The 21,843-nt window shown below is 35.5% G+C and overlaps 2 protein-coding genes and 1 long non-coding RNA gene across 4 annotated transcripts; 1 reads left to right on the top strand and 2 right to left on the bottom strand.

The window, feature by feature from the left end:
• The first annotated feature begins 729 nt into the window (after nucleotides 1–729).
• LOC125498299 (uncharacterized) lies at nucleotides 730–1,386 on the top strand. Its single transcript, XM_048646356.1, has one exon. The coding sequence runs from the start codon at nucleotides 730–732 to the stop codon at nucleotides 1,384–1,386; it is 657 nt and encodes a 218-aa protein (XP_048502313.1).
• Nucleotides 1,387–9,883: 8,497 nt separating this feature from the next.
• LOC125499073 (uncharacterized) lies at nucleotides 9,884–14,289 on the bottom strand. The gene is made up of 3 exons (XR_007275739.2): nucleotides 14,211–14,289; nucleotides 13,674–13,761; nucleotides 9,884–10,151 (listed from the first exon to the last, which is right to left on the bottom strand). It is a non-coding gene; the product is annotated as an uncharacterized LOC125499073 (long non-coding RNA).
• A 1,672-nt stretch (nucleotides 14,290–15,961) lies between these two features.
• On the bottom strand, nucleotides 15,962–19,847 carry LOC104897798 (protein FLOWERING LOCUS T-like). Of its 2 annotated transcripts, none has more exons than XM_048646522.2 (4): nucleotides 19,564–19,847; nucleotides 19,399–19,478; nucleotides 18,567–18,607; nucleotides 15,962–16,513 (listed from the first exon to the last, which is right to left on the bottom strand). In XM_048646522.2, the coding sequence occupies exons 1-4, from the start codon at nucleotides 19,774–19,776 to the stop codon at nucleotides 16,290–16,292; spliced, it is 558 nt and encodes a 185-aa protein (XP_048502479.1). In that variant the 5' UTR covers nucleotides 19,777–19,847; the 3' UTR covers nucleotides 15,962–16,289. The 2 variants fall into 2 exon arrangements, with proteins under 2 accessions (XP_048502479.1, XP_048502480.1); XM_048646523.2 differs by having other exon boundaries at nucleotides 15,965–16,513; nucleotides 19,399–19,460.
• Between the last annotated feature and the right edge of the window lie 1,996 nt (nucleotides 19,848–21,843).

Below are 21,843 nucleotides of genomic sequence, written 5' to 3'. Positions count from 1 at the left end.
TTGCGAGAATCAGAATATGGAGCTACAAGCATCTTTGCTTTGCAAGAAGTTTGCGACCTGTGAATTTAGTCTTAAGAGCATCACTATATACTGATCTCAATTGTTCATTCTCCCAATGAATGTTCCAAAAAAGGCACATGCCATATTGTTGAAAGTATAACCAATGTGTGAGTTAGGAAATAATAGTCGTGCAGTGAAGATTTAGAGAGAGAATAACTAACATATAGATTGGTGGGTTACTCCACCTACCATTAATTGTGTTGTGTTTTTAATTTTGAATATATTTTGATGATGATAAATACTTTGTGCTATAACTATACTCCCTCCGTTTCATTTTAATCTACACACTTACATTTTTCACGCATGCCAATGTAAAACTTTGAGGACATATATCTTTAGTTTTGTATTTGTAAAAATTATAAAAAGTACATATTAATAAAATACATACTAAAACGAATCTAACAAGATCCCACATGACTATGTTTTTATTCACGTATAAATCACAAACGAGAGTCAAAGTGCAATTTGTGAATAGTGTAAAATGTCAAAGTGTGTAGATTAATATGAAACGAAGGGAGTATGTATGTAACGATTATCTAATGTATTACTGAATCAAAAAAAAAAAAAAATTCAGTTGCTTTGAAAGAAAAGCCTCTCCTCTCTTCCCCGAAAGACTGCCCTACCTTCTGGTCACCCTCCGTTGCGGCGGCCGCCTCCTCTGCCTCTCTCATGGCTGAGGAGATCTCAGAAATTGTATCCCGTTTACGCATTGACACCGAAGAAGCAGACGTACTCGATGTCGAAATAATAAACCCTAACCCAGAAAATAAAATCTCTTTGTTACTCTTAGGGCGTCTATTGACAGAACGCTCCTTTAATGTTGAAGCCTTTAAGCGCACGATAACAACCGTCTGGGCTCCAGTTCATGGTGTTGTGATCCGCGTTCTTTGCCCAAATCTGTTTGCTTTCCAATTTTTTCATTGGAGGGATATGTTGAAAGTTCTTGATGGAAGGCCTTGGTGTTTTGATAACATGTTGGTTCTCCTAAAGGAAGCTGATGGAGACGAACCACCAGATCAGGTAACAATCTACCAGTCCCCTTTTTGGATTCGTTTAAAAATTTTGCCTTTTAACATGCGATCGAATGAAGTAATAAAAGCTTTAATCGGAAATATGGGCGAGATACTTGAATTGGAAGAGGATGTACTGGGGATTGGACGTTATCGAAGGGTGAAAGTTATGCTTGATACCAGAAAACCTTTAAGACGTTTTAGGAAAATTAAAGATAGGAAGGGGTCTGAAATACAGATTGATTTTGCTTACGAGAGATTACCTTTCTTTTGCCTTGCTTGTGGAATAATGGGACACTCTGAAAAAGACTGTTAGTTGGTAAATGAAGAAGAAAAGTGTGAGCGTCTGGGATGGCATTTGGGGTTAAAAGCTACTCCTAGAAAAGGTAGGACTAAGGAGGTTGAAGAGGAAGCTAAATTCAAGAACTGCAAGAAGGTTTTATTTGAGTCTGGTTTTTGTTCGAAGAGAGAGATGAAAATGGGGCGCGAGCAACCTTTACTAAATGCAGATGAATTTCCCAATGATTGCCATAAAAGTGCTTTGTCCCTTGATGTGGGAAAGGTGCCGCCCACCATTGCTTTGAATGATGTGTCTGGTGAAGTGGAACAACACCACTCCTCTGTGACTTTAATTAATGCGCCCATATTAAATAATGTTACTACTTTAATGTCGGCTCATGTGCAGCCACATTCTGCCTTGGAACATGTGACTTCTCCTCCCTTGGCCACGTGTGATCAGCAAGCCATAGATAATGCTGGTAGTAATTTTGTGTTTACTAGTTCCAAGGGCAAAAAAGTAAACAAGTCCCACTCATGGAAGAGACTAGCTAGGGGTACTATGGAGGAAAAAGGTACAATACAGCATATGGAGATTGACCCACTGTTGACTGGAACTAAAAGACAACTGGAGACTGAGGGTATGGTTTTTGAAGCGTCTGATGAAGCTACGAAGCGTGTCAAGCAGAGCTCATCTAATGAATCATCTTCCATTTTTTTGGCGGAGATTGGTGTTGACCAATCCCGCCTAGCATTATGAATATTTTATGTTGGAACTGCCGAGGGATGGGCAACCCTTGGTCAGTTCGTCAGCTCCGTAGATGGAGTAGTTTGTATGCCCCGGCTGTTGTTTTTTTGTCTGAAACTATGATTAATAAATCGGAAATTGAAGCTTTAAAGAGTCGTTTTGGTTTCCCTAATGCTTTTGGTGTTGCTAGTAGAGGTCGTGCTGGAGGTTTATGTTTGTATTGGAAGGAGGATGTGTTGTTTTCTCTTGTTTCTTTTTCTCAGCACCATATTTGTGGCGATATAGATGACGGTGGGAAGAAATGGCGATTTATTGGTATCTATGGCTGGGCAAAAGAGGAGGAAAAACATCAAACTTGGACTCTCATTCGTCATTTGTGCGACAACACAACATTACCGATTCTGCTTGGTGGTGATTTTAATGAGATTATGAGTTTTAACGAAAAGGAGGGAGGGGCAAGTAGAGTCAGGAAGGAGATGGAAAATTTTCGAGATGTGTTGAATGATCTGGCCCTCAGAGATCTTGGCTATGCTGGCCTTTGGTATACTTGGGAACGTGGCAATTCTTCTTCTACTTGTATCCGTGAAAGATTGGACCGGTACATTGGCACTTCATCATGGATCGACCTTTACCCGGATTCGGTTGTTGAACACTCTTTTTTTTTTTTTTTTTTTGGTTGCCCACCCGGTTCACCGGAGCTTTGCTCCGACTACATCCGAGTCCGACCCGGTCGCACACCTGGCTTTGGTGGGTGAGTCTCCCAACAGAGTTTCTGCATACGGTGAGGCTCGAACTCGAGACCTCCCTTAAGCGACATCAAGCTGCTTACCACTTGAGCCAACTCTTGTTGGTTGTTGAACACTCTTTACGCTACAAATCTGATCACTCGGCCATTATTCTCAGGCCCACTTGTCATCGTAGGCCCAAACGTAAACAGCGCAGGTATTTCTTTGAAACGACCTGGCTTCTTGATGCGAGTTGTGAAGATGTCGTAAAAACAGCGTGGATGGGCCTGCAGGGTGCTGAACTGACTGACCGTATCACTCATATAGCCCAGAGCCGTGTGAGATGGAGTGCAGCACCAGGCCATTTCAGATGATTCTTGTCGAGTACGGATGGAGTTGGAAGCAAAACTTGATGACCTTCATGGCAAGCACGAGGCATACTGGTATTTGCGGTCAAGAGTGGCTGAGGTTAGGGATGGTGACAGGAATACTTCATATTTTCATCATAAAGCCTCTCAGAGAAAGAAGAGGAATTATGTGCATGGCTTATTCGATGAGCATGGGACTTGGTGTGAGGATGGGGAGGATATTGAACGCATTTTCAATGATTACTTCAGTTCGATATTCACATCTTCAAAGCCCTCAGATTACAATCTGGAAGAGGTATTGAGTTTGCTTGACCCGGTGATTACTGATGATTACAACCAGATTCTCAGAAAACCGTATACAAAGGAGGAGATCTATTCAGCTTTACAACAGATGCATCCCTGTAAAGCCCCAGGACCTGATGGTATGCACGCTATATTTTATCAGCGCTTCTGGCATATTGTAGGTGATGATGTTTTTACTTTTGTTAGTAACATTTTACATGGCTCTCTCTCACCTAGCTGTGTCAATAATACTAATATTGCTTTGATCCCAAAAGTTAAATCACCTAAAAAGGCTGCTGAGTTTCGCCCGATTGCCCTCTGTAATGTGTTGTATAAACTGGTAACGAAGGCTCTTGTGATCCGATTGAAAGAGTTCTTGCCTAACATTGTTTCTGAGAATCAGAGTGCTTTTGTTCCTGGCCGCCTCATCACTGATAATGCCCTTATTGCTTTGGAGGTTTTTCATTCTATGAAATACAGGAATCGGAGTCGTAAAGGTGTTGTTGCTATGAAGCTGGATATGAGTAAAGCATATGACAGGGTTGAATGGGGTTTCCTGCGTAAGCTCCTTCTTACAATGGGTTTTGATGGTAGATGGGTGAATTTAATTATGGATTGTGTTTCGTCTGTTTCCTACTCCTTCATTATTAATGGAGGTGTCTGTGGTACTGTTATTCCAGCTCGTGGTCTGCGTCAGGGTGATCCCTTATCCCCGTATCTATTTATTTTAGTTGCTGATGCTTTTTCTAAGATGATACGGAGGAAAGTGTAGGAGAGACAGATTCATGGGGCTAAAGCCAGTCGTAGTGGTCCGGAGATATCTCATCTTTTCTTTGCAGATGACAGTCTACTCTTTACTAGAGCCTCCCCTCAGGAATGCACTGTTATAGTTGATATTCTCAACAAATACGAGTTAGCATCCGGGCAGAAAATTAACTATGAAAAATCGGAGGTCTCTTAAAGCAGAGGAGTTAGCATCGGGCAGAGAGAAGCTTTGGCGAATATTCTGAACATGAGACAGGTGGAACGTCATGAAAAATATCTTGGTATCCCTTCTATTTCGGGGCGTTCGAAAAAACTTCTTTTCGATTCTCTTTTGGATAGAATTTGGAAGAAACTCCAAGGTTGGAAGGAAAAACTATTGTCACGTGCAGGCAAGGAGACTTTATTGAAGTCAGTTATTCAAGCTATTCCCACCTACTTGATGGGAGTTTACAAGCTCCCTGGTTCTGTTATTCAAAAAATTCATTCGGCCATGGCACGGTTTTGGTGGGGAAGTTCAGAGGCCCAAAAGAAGATTCACTGGAAGAGTTGGAATTCATTGTGTACCTTGAAGTGTTTTGGGGGTATGGGCTTCAAAGACCTAAAAATTTTCAATGATGCCCTTCTTGGTCGTCAAGCTTGGAGGCTAATTCGAGAGCCTCAATCTCTTTTTGCTCGAGTTATGAAGGCAAAATACTACCCTCGTTGTGACTTTTTGGAAGCTTCGCTTGGATATTCAGGTAGCTATTCTTGGAGTAGTATATGGAGTTCCAAATCCCTCATTAAAGAAGGTGCAGTTTGGAGAATTGGTAATGGGTCACAAGTGAAGATTTGGGACGATCCTTGGGTTGTTGATGAGAACGGAAGATTTCTCTCTAGTGCAAGAAATGATGAACTGGTCATGGTAAGTGACCTAATTGATTTCGATAGAAACGAATGGAAGATTGAATTGATTGAAACCAATTTCAATGCTCGAGATGTGAGATGTATTCTTAGCACCCCACTAAGTTCAACTAGCATGAAAGATGAACTCACTTGGGCTTTCACTAAAGATGCTTGTTATTCGGTGAAAACTGCTTATATGCTTGGCAAAGGTGGAAATCTTGATAACTTCCATCAAGCTTGGGTGGATCTTTGGTGTATGGATGTGAGTCCTAAGGTGAGGCACTTTTTGTGGCGTTTATGTACAAACACTCTCCCGGTTCGTGGTCTTCTAGTGCACCGACATTTAGCGGATGATGCCTCATGCCCTTGGGGATGTGGCCATGATGAATCTCAGGTACACTCTATATTCAACTGCCCTTGTCTGCGGGATTTATGGCGTGATAGTGGGTGTGACGAGCTGCGGCAGCGAGCTTTGGCTCCCTCAATGTGTGATGTGCTGGTAGGGTGGCGTGAGGTTGCCACCGAAATTCGGGTTAAAGGGGCTTACCTTGCTTGGGGTATTTGGGGTGCTCGAAATAATCTGGTCTTCAGCAATTTGCGGACGCCACATCACGTTATACTAGCTCGCGTGTCAAGATGGGTTGACGAGCATGGTAAATATGCGAAGCTCATCTATCCCTCTCGTGTGTCTAATGTTGGTAGCTCCCCTCGGTATTGGTCTGCTCCACCACCGGGTGTTGTTAAACTCAATGTTGATGCTTCACTTGCTGTCGAGGGCTGGATAGGCTTGGGTGTTATTGCGCGCGATTATACTGGTCGTGTAGTCTTTGCTGCCACGCGAAGGGTCCGAGCTCATTGGACTGCAGAAATTTCGGAAGCTAAGGCCGTTGAGATGGCCATACGTCTTGGGCGACGGTTCGGGTTACTTGATATCATGATGGAATCCGACTGTCAAACAATTGTTCATCGTCTCTCAAAGAATGCAATTTATCTTGCGGATCTTGATCTTGTCATGCATAATATCCTTTCTTCTAGTATGTATTACTCCTCTGTTGTATGGTCACATGTGAAACGTGACGGGAACTCTGTAGCTCATAATTTAGCTAAACTCATCCCGTTCGGAGTTGAGCAAATTTGGGAGAACCACTATCCTAGAGAGGTGGCTCCTTATGTTTTGATGGATTCACTATCAATGGAGTAATTTCATGCTTTTCCCCTCGAAAAAAAAAAAATGTAACGATTATCTAAGAAAACTCTCAAGATTGGATGTTCATGAAAGCTCAAGAACTTGAAGATACGGAAGCTTAGGTCTAGTTATGTTCTTAGTCAGGTTTAGGCAATGTAATTAACTTATTGAAATTTTGCGCTAAGATAGAAATATGAAATTAGGATGATTAAATATTTGCTACAGTTAAGAAAATAGGTAATTATATTAGTTTCGTGTTCAGATATTTAAATAATAAAAAAGGGAAGTTTTTATAAAACAAAATTTTGAAAATTAGTTTTACAAAAGAAAAGATTTTCGAAATGAAACCATTAAAACGTTTTTAAATGATTTTGGAAAAAAAATATATTTGTAAAAACTGATTTTTAAGTAAACAATTTTGATAATGATTTTCGAAAAAATTGATTTGAAATATGTGATTGTTAGTTGGCAAAAGATAAGTAGGAATTTTTATCTTTTAAAGAAAGCAAAAATCGATTTTTATTAAATAAAAGATAATCTTTGATTTTGCAAAAGAAAAGATTTTTATCCCATAATATTAGGAATAAAAATTATTCAAGAAGATTATCATTTCTTTGAGAATAATTCTTATTCAGTTTTTACCAACCACGAAGCGAGACAGCCGCGTCCCAGTTTCCTTAACCCTTGGATTCGTCTTCAATAACGCCCAGATCTAGTAGTCGTCACCTGCTTTAAACGCCGACCACCACTCACACACAATTGTCGTCTATCTTTTCTCCTTGCTCAAAAGTTGGTTTCAGATCTAGGGTTAGTTGCAATGGTTTTTTTTAAATTTTTTAGTTGAATAAGTGAATTTTTGTGATGATTAATATCATGTAATTTCATATTATTCTAGACCTTATTTTTCATTTTTAATTAGTTTATGCTATGTAATTTCGTATTTAGTTAATTAATTTATGTTTTATCATTTATGTAATTTATATAATTTATGTTTCGTAATTTAGTTGATTTATGTTTCAATTTTGTTGTTTTAGTTTGAATCTTAAAATTCGTACTCTGTTCATTTTTGTTGTAATTTAAGTATATTATTTTTTAGTTTAATTTATATTTATCATTGAAATTTATCCTCTGTTAGTTTAGCTTATGTTATATTTTGTAATTTCAGTATGTTATTTTGTAGTTAAATTCGTTTGTATAGCTTGTTGGTCTTTGACTATTTTTAGAGCTTTTAACTTCGTATGCTGTTTTTGGGCCATTTCGCTGTCTATTTAACAAATTTTTGTAATTGGTTGATCCAGAATTTAAACAAATTAGAGCTTTACTCGTTTGTATATATTGGTTGGTCTTTGGCTGGATGGTCGTTTTTCTTTTTAAATTTAAAAATGACTAACGGTTGTGGTGATCCGGTTCACAACCGGGTCGGTTAACTTCTCTTAACCACTGCTACCCTGACCGATCTGGTCCATTTTCAGATCAATTAAGCTTGTGCTGGTACTTGTTAGTGGTTGGTGTGTAGCCGTTAACTGTTAGCTGTCCAAGTAGATGTATAAGATATTGATTTTCGGTAAAAGAAGCTATTATCAAAGTAGTTGTTTACAAATAACTAGTTAAAAACTCAAACGAAACTTTAATGTATAATTTATACACCACTAAATAATTATAAATTATAAATTATACACCACTAAATAATTTATATACTACTATAATAACTAGTGAATAATTTACTTCAATAAATAGTTAGTTCTTTCATTTATTTCGCGTATTAGTTTAAAGTTCAGTTATTAGTTAGTATTAAAGCCTTTAACATTATAACGTGGCGGTAATACTCTCACATCTCTCAATGAGTTTATAATAAAATATGTTTTCCAAAAAGAGAGAAATTTGGTATTATTACAACTAAAAGCTACTTATACCACTATCTAACCAGACACTACTATTTATCTTAATTACTGTTTTGACTTAGTAAAAACACTATAAGCTACTTCAAAAGTTTGACACGCCCTTTAAGTTTGAATTTTTTTTTAGGAAAAATTGACAATAGAGGTCTGAACTTTAGACGATAATTTTTAAAAGGTTTGAACTATTGATTAACCTGTGTAGGTCCCAACTTTAGGGGGTCTTAACTTTTACCGAGCCTCGATGACTTAAAACTGACGATCTTTTTTAAAATCTCACCTAGTTCCTACTTCCCTCCCTCAATTAACCCTTCTGGTGTGACCCAAGTTTTACAAGTTATGACCTATTAAGCTAGTTTTAAGTCACCGAAGCCCTCTAAAAGTTAAGACCCCCTAAAGTTGAGACCTACACAGGTTAATCAATAGTTCAGACCTTTTAAAAATTATCACCCAAAGTTGAGACCTCCATCGTCAATTTTTCCTTTTTTTTATGATGATAAACACTTTGTGTTGTATTAACATATGTGTATGTATCAATGATCTAAGAAAACTATCAAGATTGGGTGTTCAGGAAAGCTCAAGAACTTGAAGATATGAAAGCTTAGGTCTACTTATGTTCTTAGTCAATGTATATGCAATGTAATTAACTTATTAAAATTTTGTGCTAAGCTAGCTAGAAATATGAAATTAGGATGATTAACTATTTTCTTAGAGTTAAGATAACAAGTAATTATATTAGATTCATGTTTATAAATTTAAAGAATAAAAAGAGGAGTTTTCATAAATCAATAATTTCAAAAATTAGTTTTTAAAAAGAAAATATTTTCATATAAAGATTTCCGAAATAAATTTGTGAAAATGTTTTTTTTAAAGATTTTCGAAAAAAAGTATTTGTAAAAACTGATTTTAAAGTAAACAATTTCGGAAAAATTGATTTGAAAAATCTGATTGTTAGTTGGCAAAATATAAGGAGAAATCTTTATCTTTTAAAGAAAGCAAAAATAAGTTATTGCTAAATAAACCGATTTTTCACTAGATACCACCGACAAATTTTTTTATACAAAATATGCCCTTGATGTTTTCAAAATTCACCGTATATCCCTCAATCTCTTGATAATTCGCCATGCACCTTTAATGATTCACGATTATCAATTTTTTTGATCACTAACCCTTGATTCCATTACTTACTCTTATTTAATTCCTATTTCACTCATTTACCCTAACATATTAGCATTGAAACAACACCTCAGTCCAAAAAAGAAGGAAAAGAGCTAAAAGGAGTCATTTGTGGTGTTCTAATAATGGTGTTCAATTAATGCTAACGACTTAAATAGGGTTAATTAGGATTTGGTAACGAAAATAGGGATTAATGGTCAAAAAGGTTGATAATCGTTAATCATTAAGGGCATATGGTGATTTATTAAGAAAATGAGGGGTATACAATGAATTTTGAAAACATCAAGGGTATATGGTGAATAAGTAAATTTGTCAGGGGTATATGGTGAAAAATCCGTTAAATAAAATATAATCTTTAATTTTGCGAAAGAAAAGATTTTTATCCCTTAAATTTAGGAATAAAAATTAATAAAGAAGATTATCATATCATTGAGAATAATTCTTATTGAGTTGATAGGGATACAGTGTAACAGCCCGCACTTCCGAGCTGCTAACTAATCACAATTAAGATACACAAAACACAATCAACACTTAACAAATCTCGAATTTACATTTATTTACAGCGGAAACTAAACCTATAAAAACGATCCTGGATCTGTGGGTCAGGGGCCCACAATATAACAACTTGAAAATCAAATAACAGATTACAAATACTTTGAAACAAAACATCTAACTTTAACCTCAGCCCACCATTTCATAACATAAAACTCTTCTTCTTGATCAATAATCATATTCCACGACCTCGACATCAACCCTGCAAAATCACTAACAATGAACCCTGCCCCCACCAGGACAGGTTCGAAAACAAAATCAGAAAAACTGAGTACACACACTGTCCAACCAGAAATTCATTTTAGTGGCTTAAAATATAGTTGTGCGGTTTATTACTCAACAAGTGGAACAATCCCAGACTTCAAAAATACTTATAATCAAATAGTTAGAAATGTTTCTATCACGACTCCAGCAACCCTTAACTAGAAAGTCCAATAAAGAGTACTCATACATATACTACAAATAATAAGTTCCTTGCCATAAGGACAATGTCCAACAACAGTTGAAATACATAAGCTCATCCCAAAGCCTCATTTTGGTGGCTTAAGACCATTCGTATACAATTCATGCTAGAATTCAGTATGCTTCACAAGTAAGGTACTTGTTTAAAAATTTCAGGATTATTATCCTTGCTCAAACGTATTAAAGTAAGAATTTTTATCATGAAGATCACCACTTAGATCATTCAAAAACCCTTTGGGTCGATAGCATTTAATTTCATTGGTAAACGAACACGAATAGAGAGGGCTCCTTACACAAGGAGCCGACTGTCTCTAAGCTAATGGAGGTCGTCACCCCACCGTTTAAATATTTATGCTTGCAAGCCTTAACCAGGACATGTCCCATTTTTATTATCTGCTGGACTTCACCCACCCAGCGAGGGTTCGAAAGGAGATCACCCATCCTCCAAGGGTTGTTCATACCGTACCTTATTTGGTATCGGCCTTTACCCACTTGTATCCATAGTTTATTTACATAAATAGTTTAAATGCACAGTTTATCAATACCACACGTGTTTCAAAGAACACATATTTATCCATGAAGAGGAAAATAATCACCACTACTATGGTGTTGCTAATCATTGCAAGACTTGGATCTTCTTTTGAAATCTTTTGTTTTACGTCAACAATTTCACATATTAGTTACGTGTAAAGATATAAGGAAATAATCAATTCTTTACTGCTTGTAAAAGTCGTATAGGCACTTAGTGTGCTCATTTAAACTTTACCAAAAGGGTTGAGTTAACAACATTTGGAACTTTTGTCAAAATAATTACAGCAAAAATACTGAACTTAAAATGAACATAACTTCCTGCTCGGTACTTCGAATTAGGAATTTCCAAAACTTAACCTCAATAACTTTTGGATCATGACTACTCAAAGGAACAATACCCGCTCCATAACACATATTGAGCATCTCGCTCCATAAATGTTGTTTACTTTCCCATAAAACAATAACTAAATCATAATGCTATTTCTCAATAACACAAACTTATATCTTTCAAAACTTATACTCTTGTTCTTAATTCGTATCGCATACTCAATTCACAAGTGTATCAACGACTTAAACTCTGTCCGTAAATTAATATAAAACAAAACAAAGTTGAAATGTAACTAACATATCCAAAATACCTGAACCTCAATAATCTTATTATAACACAAACTCGAATCTCAAATAACCTACTTACCTCAAATATTCTTTTAAAGGAAGTAATATACATAAAAGTATTCGAAATCAAATGTCTCTCCAGTCGAACCCATAACATAATCAAAGTGTAAAATATGTTTCTCAAAGACTTATAAGATAACTATTATGGAGACCCAATTCTAAGCTCGTGCGATTAACCTGTAATGTTTTACTTGTAGACTATAAGGTATCCTCTAACATGTCTTGGCAATTCCCTTCATCATAATAGTTTCTCTTTGTACTTGGACTTCCGTCTTTAACTTATAGCATCTAAACTATAGCATTCCAAAATTCTTTAGATATGAATTTTCCCCTTAAAGGTTTTCTTATTCCCAATACATGAACTTTCATTGCCAGAATATAATCTTATTACAGTCATAAATCACCTACAATTACTATGGCAAGTCAAAATATCTCACTCCATATTTCCCAATACTCCACTCGTTGTCCTCATCCTTCTCAAATTTATAATTCAACAACCATACGTCCCATGTATTTGTACTGAAAGCTCATATTAGCCTTAACACCATACGCTTAGTATTGTCATTATATAACTTTAATTACCATGCTCTCTATTATCTAGATTTATATTTCTCTTTTCCAACATCCATTTATATAATCTTACTCATCCAATAGACGAAATGATGCTCCAAACTCTTTTACTTGACCCCTTTGCGGATAGATTTTTATTACATAAGTATTGTAAATTATATCTCTCTAATAGATACTCTCTAAACCACCACCAAGATTGGATCCTTTATTTCACTGATACGACATTCATATCTCAAATCCTACACATCCTCTGAACTCACAAACCTCTTGTAACAACTTATTAACTCATAAATTAATATTTGACCTTTGAAATTCACATCCAAATTTACTATTCCCTAACTATCTAATCTACGTCCACCACATAACATCTTCATTCTTAGTTAGAACCTCCCAACAATTACTTCATCCTTCAATTATGACATCACAAATCTTCATTCTTATATAACCAAGCTCCATATTATTTTTGGAGACATCTCCAGGTGATACCATTCAGCCTTGTTTATACGCCATAAGTAAATCTTGGGATATTTGACTACTTCTAATAATATCCTCAAAGCGACAATTGTATTTCTTAAACAGAATTACAAGTACCCATCTCACATCAAACTCATTCTAACTTAAATTCCAAACCCCATATAACATAATTCATCCATGATATTCTGTAAAGACATACCTTGTTTCACTAGACTTACGTGTTTCCAAACTTAAATCCGAAAATAATGTTCATTAATTGACCCAAATTTGAGAGACTTTTTCCTATGAGAACTTCTTCATAAAAATTTAAGTAGGAGTGATCCTCCCCGTCATTAATAGAACTAGAAAATTCTGATTTATAATTTACGAGTCCATATTTGTTCATAATCCAAGTCATAATTTTCAAAGTTCATGATCATATATAATCAAAATCTCAAACCATAATAAAGAGTTTTTCATACTTTCAGAATTCCATATAAACTTATATCACAAATATTTTCATAATTGCCTTAACCCTGAAATTTTAACTCAACATCCTTGATCAAAATTCCTTTCTTTTTCTCTGAAACTTTCAAATATAACTACAGTTAAAATCGAAAGCGAGTTCATAAACCTATCGAGTCGATGTCCCGACTTAGTTCGTAAATCGAAGTACTTGTAATAAAATCACTTATATAGTTAAAGATCATTGCTTTAATTCTCATAGCTACACTTTCATATAAAAGATCAACTTACTAAGCATAGGAAACTTATTATAAATTCGATGTGGAAACAAGTAGGTTTAATAATATCACACATTATATTATTGAAGGATTCAACTACCTCCAATCAGTTCTTCATAGAAAATCACTCAGTAAAACTCATCACATATATAGCTTTCGCTCATAGCTTAAAACCAAATATGTAGTTAACAACTCTTGTAAACCACGAATAAACTTTGAATAATTTTGATTTATATAAAAGGCTTATTAAGCTCAGCACATGAAATCACATAAAACACGAATATAGATTCAAAGGTGGAAGGACATGTGTGTACCTTTAAACGATTCCCAATAATTCGACATTTTGGATAACCAACTATAGCTCGAACTTCATAGATTATCTCCATATACATACTCCAACAACTACCTCAAAACAATAACAACAATCATTAACCATCCTCACAACAATTTTGATAAACAAATTGAATTACTCATACTTCTAAGCTCTTCCATGAACTAACCACCACAATCTTATATACAACCCATTCTACTAATACAACTCACAACATCAATTCCATCTCTAATTAACATCATTCTGATTTCAGAGAGTATTATCAAACGACATAATTTATAAAAAAAATCAGTTTTTATAAACTTACTTAAGAGGCTTAATTCATATTAGAAGTTTCAATCCAATAAGAAAGATAAAATATTCAATCTTTAAGTTTAACAATTCTTATCATAATTATATTTGCTAATCAATAACAAAATTGAGAACCAAGTTTATTTCTAAAATCAGAATATAAAATCCAATTGCACCACACTTGAATTGGAATAAAGGAGATGAGGAATTAAGAAAAATTAGCTTATACCTTCATATGGAAAGGAATACCAAAATAATGGCAGCAACAAGGCAAGCAAGCCAATCACGAGGCAGCAGCGCAACACAAAGTACAAAGTAGTGCTGAACTTGTGTAAGGCGTAACTCATAGCTCCGAACTCCAAATTGAGCGATTTTTGTGCTCAAATTCATTAGCTCGAAGTGATCTACAACTTTGATTCAGAAAAAAGAGCAAAATTGGAGTGAATGTTATAGATAATTGAGGAAACAGATTGTCGGAATAAAAACAGAGGAGAGAGAAATGAAGATAGGAACAACAAACTTACAAAGATCCGATATCATAGCTCTGAACTCCAAATCAAGTGATTTTTGTGCCCAAATTCATTAGCTCGAAGTGATCTACAACTTTGATTCAGCAACAAAGAGCAAAATTGGATTGCATGGTGTAGATAATTGGGGGAACAGATTGTCGGAATAAAAAGAGGAGAGAGAAATGGAGGTAGCAACACCAAATTTGAAAAGACCATAACTCATAGCTCCGAACTCCAAATCAAGTGATGTTTGGGTCTAAGTTCAATAACTTTTCGAGATCTACAACTTTGATTGAATAAGTTTGGGCAAATTCCGACTCCAAAATGCAGAAATGGTACATGCACAGTACGGGATATAAAATCAGAGGAGAGAGAAAATTATTGTTTGGGGTTTTATTTTGGTTTTGGGGTTTCTCCCAATTTTCAACCACTTGAGTTATTAAACTGAAATCTTGAAGAGAATAATTGATCTATAGGAAAAATACACTTTGGCACTTGATTGAGAAGTCATAAAAAAAAGAGAGAGTGATGCTCTAGCATCTAGAGTAGATGACATGAGTGAGGAGAAATAAATTGTAATTAAAAATGGGTTTTTCTTTATTTCAAAGCTTAAAATCGTTAACTCAATATCTCTATTTTATAAAATCCATACTAACTTATTTGTGCTTGGAACCTACTTTAGACGATAAATAATAATTCTCAAAGTAATTTCTTTACTAATATGAACATAGCTAACTTTGACTAAAACGGCTATTATACTTATCAAATCTCATTTATAAAGTCGTTATTAAACCTGCTTAAAATATAGGCTATTACATACAGATTAAAAGAAGAATACGCATTTTTTAATATAATTTTGATAAGTTTTTGAAAGCTGAAAACATATCCCCATAGCACATAGTAGAGTATAGTACAAAGTTTTAGTGAGTTAAAAGTTCTATATACCGATTGTAACGTTCTTCGATTTTCTTATCTAAGAAACAACCTTGTGAGGGCTTAATCTTTCTGTAATTTCATTATTATGGAGAGTAACAAAACTTAATTAAATTCCTTCAAGTCCATGGAGTGGATGAGGATCTCTCTCCTCTTCCTACAATTGAACCGGAAACTATAGGAATTGAACTACAATTTAGCGATTTTGAGGAAGACCCTATTTCCAGTTTTAATTTCTTCATAATCCAGCTGATGAGAAAAAATTAAAATTGATTTGAAAAAATTATGGTGAGGTGCCTAATATAGACGCCCCACCACCAGTGCAAGCGCCTATGGTGGTGGGGCGTCTATGGTCAAGCTTGTCGGAGGAGATGGTGTCGCCGCAAAATTTGTGGTAGTGGTGGTGGCTCCAATGGTGCAATTTATAGTGGTGGTGAGAGAAGAAGGGAAAGGGGAGGTGAGACGAGAATGGGAATGGAGGTGAGAGAAAAGGTAGAAGGAGGATATACAAATACACTATAAAATACGTATCTAGAACGTTACTAAAAAATTTTAGGGCATCAGTTAGCAACTCGGGAGCTACATTAGCCTGCACCTGTTCAGTGTTCACTAAGCTAGGCCAAGAAGAGGTTTGATGTTAAGAGGAAAAACAATAATAACAACTAAATAAAGATGGCTAAAATAGCTTGCATAAACAGTACAACCAACAAAGTTATTGTCTTATTGAAATAGACAGCTAATAAGTTAAACTTCAAAACTTGATTATTCTTCGATGATAGAATGGATATTGCGCATTGCATACTTGCATGCATGCAAGCAATAATCTCGTTGACATTTTGATAATGTGGAAAGGACACGGCTTAGTTTCATCGTCTTCTTCTTCTATAACCACCTTCTCTTTGACATGTTATATACATGGCGGCGACCGGCATGCCAAGATTGTAAACTTCGGCAAATTCTCTGGTGAAAAAATTCTGACGCCATCCAGGAGCACTGATTGTTTGCATTCCCATTTGACAAAATACAATATAAACTAGTCTATGTATACCCATTGAAGGTCTTGGGCTTTCATATGCCACAATTTCATGCCCTATATACAATTAAAATATTATATCATTCATATATTATTGACATTAGTCATAAAAAAATTAGAACTCCAACTGTGTCGGAAGGTACGCATCCATGCAAATAACTGCTTATAAATTGGATGTTTTATGGTATCCTTCTTGAAAAAAGGCTACCATAAGAAATTAATGTGAGCCACGAATTTGTACACGTCAGCGGATAACATTTATGGCTAATTACTATGGATCATATTGGTGGAAGGGAAAGATTTAGGCGTGGATTTTGATAAGATAAAATAGGGGGATTTTGAAAAGGGGATATATGAGCCATTGATTTTTTATTCAATGGTTGATATTACTCAAACTCTACCTTGTAGAGTTATTTTACAACTCTAGATGATCCAAACACTATACTTACATACTTTTTGTTCCTAATATGCGCATATGTATCTAAAGCAAATCTTTTACTTTTCAAAATTTATTTTCTAAATTTCAATTTATAAATTCTGAAATTGATATTTTTGGTAGTTCAAAATGATATTTATGATTGTTCGACAGTTTTTCTTACATAGAATGATAATATTATTGGGATTTCAAGATAAATTTTTTTCGTAAATAGAATTTTTTTTTTTTGCCTCAAATTGAGAATTGAGGAGCTTGTTCACAAAAGCTTCCTTTTTGTTGTCATCATACAAGTATATCAGAAGGCTTTACACCGCAACACATGATTAGATAATGAAAATGACTGGATGTGCGCTGGCGGAGCTAGAACTGCACACCAATGCATTCCAACACTAATCTATAGTGAATGTGGTATCTAGAACTTCTTCATCGCTTTCCATTCTAAATTTGGCTCTATTCAAATTATATGTCCACCAGAAGTTTACTTAATATATATCCTCAAGGATGGAGGATATAATTCATCTCCAAATGAATTTATTCCCTATTTCATGCTTTTTTCAAATGCTATCTTAGCTATGTTCTTAGTTTAGACAAGTTTGTCACATAGGGATCGGACTTAACAATCAAGCAATAAATGGAAGGGTGGAGGCCTTTGGTATGCTAAGAATTAGGGCCTCACAATCACTAGTTAATTTGCCTTTGTCATGCATTTTTTTAAGTTTGTTGTTTGATATTATGATTCCCCTAGGCTTATTTTTTTAAATAAGACAAGAAAAACTAGACTAGTCTATGAGAGAAGATCAGCCTAAAGCATAAAGTCCCTTAGGCTTAATGAAAACACAAATTCATTATTAAGAAATCAACGCATCTGAGTACCGACTAAATTGGTTTGGGCATGTGAGATGCCAGCCACATAATTAATGCATCTGCAAGGTAGAGGCGAGATGAGACTGGTAATTGTAAAAAAAGGTCGAGGAAGACTAAAGATAACTAGATAAAGGATGTTAAAAACGGTATTAAAAATTAGGTATGTTCAAACATATAACGCTTGATTAAAGAAAATGAAGAAAGAGATCCGTATGAATAACCTACATAGATAAATCTTTACTCATACAGTTAATGACATCCTATTGGTACGCCATGCTTTCATAACCATAAAGAGCGTTTTGATAGTCCCTTGTATTCAAGTTACATTTATGTGAGAATATACTAAATTTCGTTTACAAATAATTATTATGCTTTTCTCTTTAGATCTTTCTATCTTAATAGCATTTGAAAAAATGTAAATGGAACTTGTAGGTGAATGGATTTTTATTAAGTAGCATTTGACAAAATGTGAAGTCAATACTAGAGTTATAACAATAAACTACAAATATTTAATTTCCCTTATTTCAACTCATGTTAATTCTGTTGTGAACTTTGTGGCTTTAGCTTTCACTAACACTCTATTCAGCCCCTTTATACATATATAAAAAGAAAACTTTAATCTTAAGCATTGTCGGTAGGACATTCAGGTAGAATCAAAACAATCGGACCATTTCCCTAAAAAAGGAAACAATCGGACCACCTTTTTCATTTTTTGTCACAACCACGCACGTAAACAACTTGCATGCTATTTTAGATCTTTAAATTCCATGTTGTTACAAATATAGAATCAGCATCAAAGTGATTACTTACCAGAATTGATGCCTCCAGTTGCCGGTATGTTTGTCACTAACCTGAACATTGAAAACATGAACTATATTAAGACTATATGCTTACTATTGCTTAGTAGGGTGCTTACTGCTTAATAATTATAAAGCAGAAGCAAAGAGAACAACTAACGGAAGATTGTAGATAAATTTAGCCATCAGTTTACTACTAATAAGTTGACATCTTACTAAGATATGTCTTATGTTTTTGGATTTGCAAAGATCAACAAAGGACAATGACGGAGATTAATTTATTTCTGAACTCTATAGCATTATCTCCAAAGACCTCGTCTTTTAAGATAGTTAACATTGCGATAAACCCCGCTCATTCAAAACATATGATTGTATTGTAGCATAAGGATTGTTCAATTTCACTAAGTACTTTATTTGGGGATAGGCTTGACTTGTTAAACTATACAATAGTACACTTGCTAGAAATTCCCCTACATGATTGCTCGTACCACCTAATTATTCGATCTAGATGAAATCGTATTCAAAAATAGATAACTCGATTTTGAACTAAACAATAATTGATCCAACCAAAACATGTAATACAACAAACTGTAATTGATACTTGAGATACATCACTAAGTTTCTAATAGATCAAGGATGTTAAGATGGATTTGTCCTGGCTCAACCAACAGCTCATTACTCGAATACAACCTAAATTGAGTTAACTTTAGTAACAATTAAACTTCAACTACCTCTTTGCAACCTTTATAAAACATTAGCCACTAGAAGCTGATATGGGCTAAAAATTTTAGTTTGACAGTAATGACTACATTGAACTATGTCAAACATAAAACTTTAAGTATTACCAATGCAAGTATTCTCTTTCAGTAGGACTACCAGGGCTTGGAGCATCAGGATCCACCATGACCTTCATAACATAATCAACCTAGCTCGTTAATTAGATATGATCTCGTTTATCACCAACGTAGAGAAAAAGAGAAAACGTTGAAAATAAAGAAAAACAAACTTACCAATGTGTAAAGTGCCCTAGCATTATTACCCAAAATTTCAATCCTTGGTGGGTTAACAACTTGAGAAGGTTTAAACTCACAAGCATTGATGACTTCTCTACTCTCATATATTACTCTAAGAGTGGCTGACCTTGTAAAAGGATCCAAAACATCCCCAATTACTTGTCCTACAACAAGTGAATCTCTTACAATTTCACTTCCAATTCCAGGCATAGAGATATGTGTGGTGAATAGTGAATGCAATACAACGTACGCAATATTTTTCTAAGACCTTTTGAATTTACAATTAAGCTATATGCAACTTACAATCACAAACCTTTTTAAATTGTTTCAAATGGCATCATATAACTTTCTTATATTCCAGTGGTCCCCAAGTCCCTCGTAATATACTCAGTTGACATCTGAGAAGGATTGCAATTTAGTCTGGATTCGATCTAAAATTGACTCGACGGGAAACAAAAAAAAAATACTAAAATGAATCCCAAAATATGCATCCTAATTTGGATTCGGTTTATAACATTGAATATTAGACTAAAATCCAATGAAAGTTTTTTTTGACAACGAGAAATCATACATTAATTAAAAGAGCAAGTATAGTCTAACGTTAATACAACCAAATCTAAAAGCAACGAACCTAAGTGAGCTTTAGGAGCTCTTACAACCCATAGAAAATAAAAACAACCAAAAACGAGTAAAGAGTCGCATGTGAGGCGGTGCTGGTCAATACTGGTGATGGTGGAGTCAAAAATTTGATGGGTGATGGTAGTGGTAAGAGAAGCGAGTGTCATTCATGATTCGAAAAACGAACAACCAACGGCGAGCGTTGCATCTCGCCGCATGAGCAATCCCAACAAACTGCTATTGCTTGGGAATATGGGTTCATGATATTGTGAAGAGTCACATTCCTTTGTGACTCAGTACTCTCACTCGAGAGTATTTCAGATTTCTCCATTAGAAAGGAGAAATGCATTTGAGTGGACATGCTGAAAAACACCCGATGTGACTGGTGTGTCGTTTTCAGTTTTAAATTTGTCAAGGCGAGGATCATAAAGATTAATGCCAAGCTAGAAAGAGATCTTAATAAAGTGAGCTCTTGAACATTTCGCTAGTGTGCGAAACCGGAAAACAGATATCCCAACCATGAAAAATGTGCATCGCCTCGATCACGCACAGAATCCGGTTGATTCACTTGTACCCATATCACATATTCCAAAAAAAAACCACAAATTCTACTGTTATGAATTCCCATGTCTTATCCAACCAAATGACTCCTAAACCTTTAAAAAGTACCACATATAATAATAAGCAAACAAACATACTTAAAAACCAAATAAACATACCGAGTATAAATTGACATGGGGGAAAACTAACAACCAGGGGGAGGAGAAGCCCAAAGATTAGGGGGAAGGGAAAAAGGATGCCCGACCTTAAAAAAGGGAGAGGGGACGGGGAGGACCGACACTAAAACATTGGGAAAAGGGGCGGGGAATCCGACGAGAACAGGGGAAGGGGATGCTCGACGGAAACAGGGGTAGGGGGTAGGGAGGCTCGACTCTAAGACAGGGGGAAGAGGGGACGGGGAAGCCCAAGATCGACTACATGTGGGGACGGCGCGACAGACAACTGAAATCGGGGAGTAGGGTGGGGACTGGCGTGACTACTAGGGTGGGAACCAGCGTGACTACTAGGGTGGGGAAACCAGCGATGGCGGACGACTAAGCAGAGAAACGAGAAGACAGAACTAGTAGCAAGCAAAAACCAACGACGGGGTGAAGGAGGGCTCGATTGCCCGCGTGAGGAGCGTGAGGTGGCTCATGCGACAGTCAAGCCCTCTAAGGTTGTGAGTTTGTGGCGGGGGTGTTAGGGTTTGGGTACAAAGAGATTTTTTTGAGAGAGAAGGGTTTTTATAATTTTTAAGTAATTTTACTACAACTTCTATCCAATGAAAGTTTGTCCATATGAAATACTTTTATCTTAACCCAATTTCTAATGTCACCTCATCAATGAATATAAAGTTCTAATGGATCCAATCCATAATAAATTAATTGTGGGTCAGGCTATTTTTTGTACTAATTATAAAATTGTTGTTCTAATAATTAAAGTTACCATTTATGGGACTTTAACTACTTAGCATAGAATCATACAATCGTCCAAATATAATTAATTATATCAGTTCGGAACATGAATGGAAAACTTAAACATAGGTCAAAAATAAATTTGTTGTTTACAAAACCCTATAAGGATTTAAGATCAAATAATAGAAAATTTTGTGCAAATATT

The sequence above is a fragment of the Beta vulgaris genome, chromosome 6 (genome assembly GCF_026745355.1).
Source record: "Beta vulgaris subsp. vulgaris cultivar EL10 chromosome 6, EL10.2, whole genome shotgun sequence".
NCBI classification, from domain to species: Eukaryota; Viridiplantae; Streptophyta; class Magnoliopsida; order Caryophyllales; family Amaranthaceae; genus Beta; species Beta vulgaris.
Note: the sequence above shows the minus strand (reverse complement) of the source record. Positions and strands in the feature narration are given on the sequence as shown.

What these genes read in the sequence shown, in the direction of transcription:
- LOC125498299 (XM_048646356.1), top strand. Translation starts at nt 730, where the DNA reads ATGGCTGAGGAGATCTCAGAAATTGTATCCCGTTTACGCATTGACACC.
- LOC104897798 (XM_048646522.2), bottom strand. Translation starts at nt 19,776, where the DNA reads ATGCCTGGAATTGGAAGTGAAATTGTAAGAGATTCACTTGTTGTAGGA. An exon ending in CTAGGGCACTTTACACATTG is followed by an intron (nt 19,479 to 19,563) that starts GTAAGTTTGTTT and finishes TTAACGAGCTAG; the next exon opens with GTTGATTATGTTATGAAGGT. An exon ending in AACTGGAGGCATCAATTCTG is followed by an intron (nt 16,514 to 18,566) that starts GTAAGTAATCAC and finishes AATTGTATATAG; the next exon opens with GGCATGAAATTGTGGCATAT.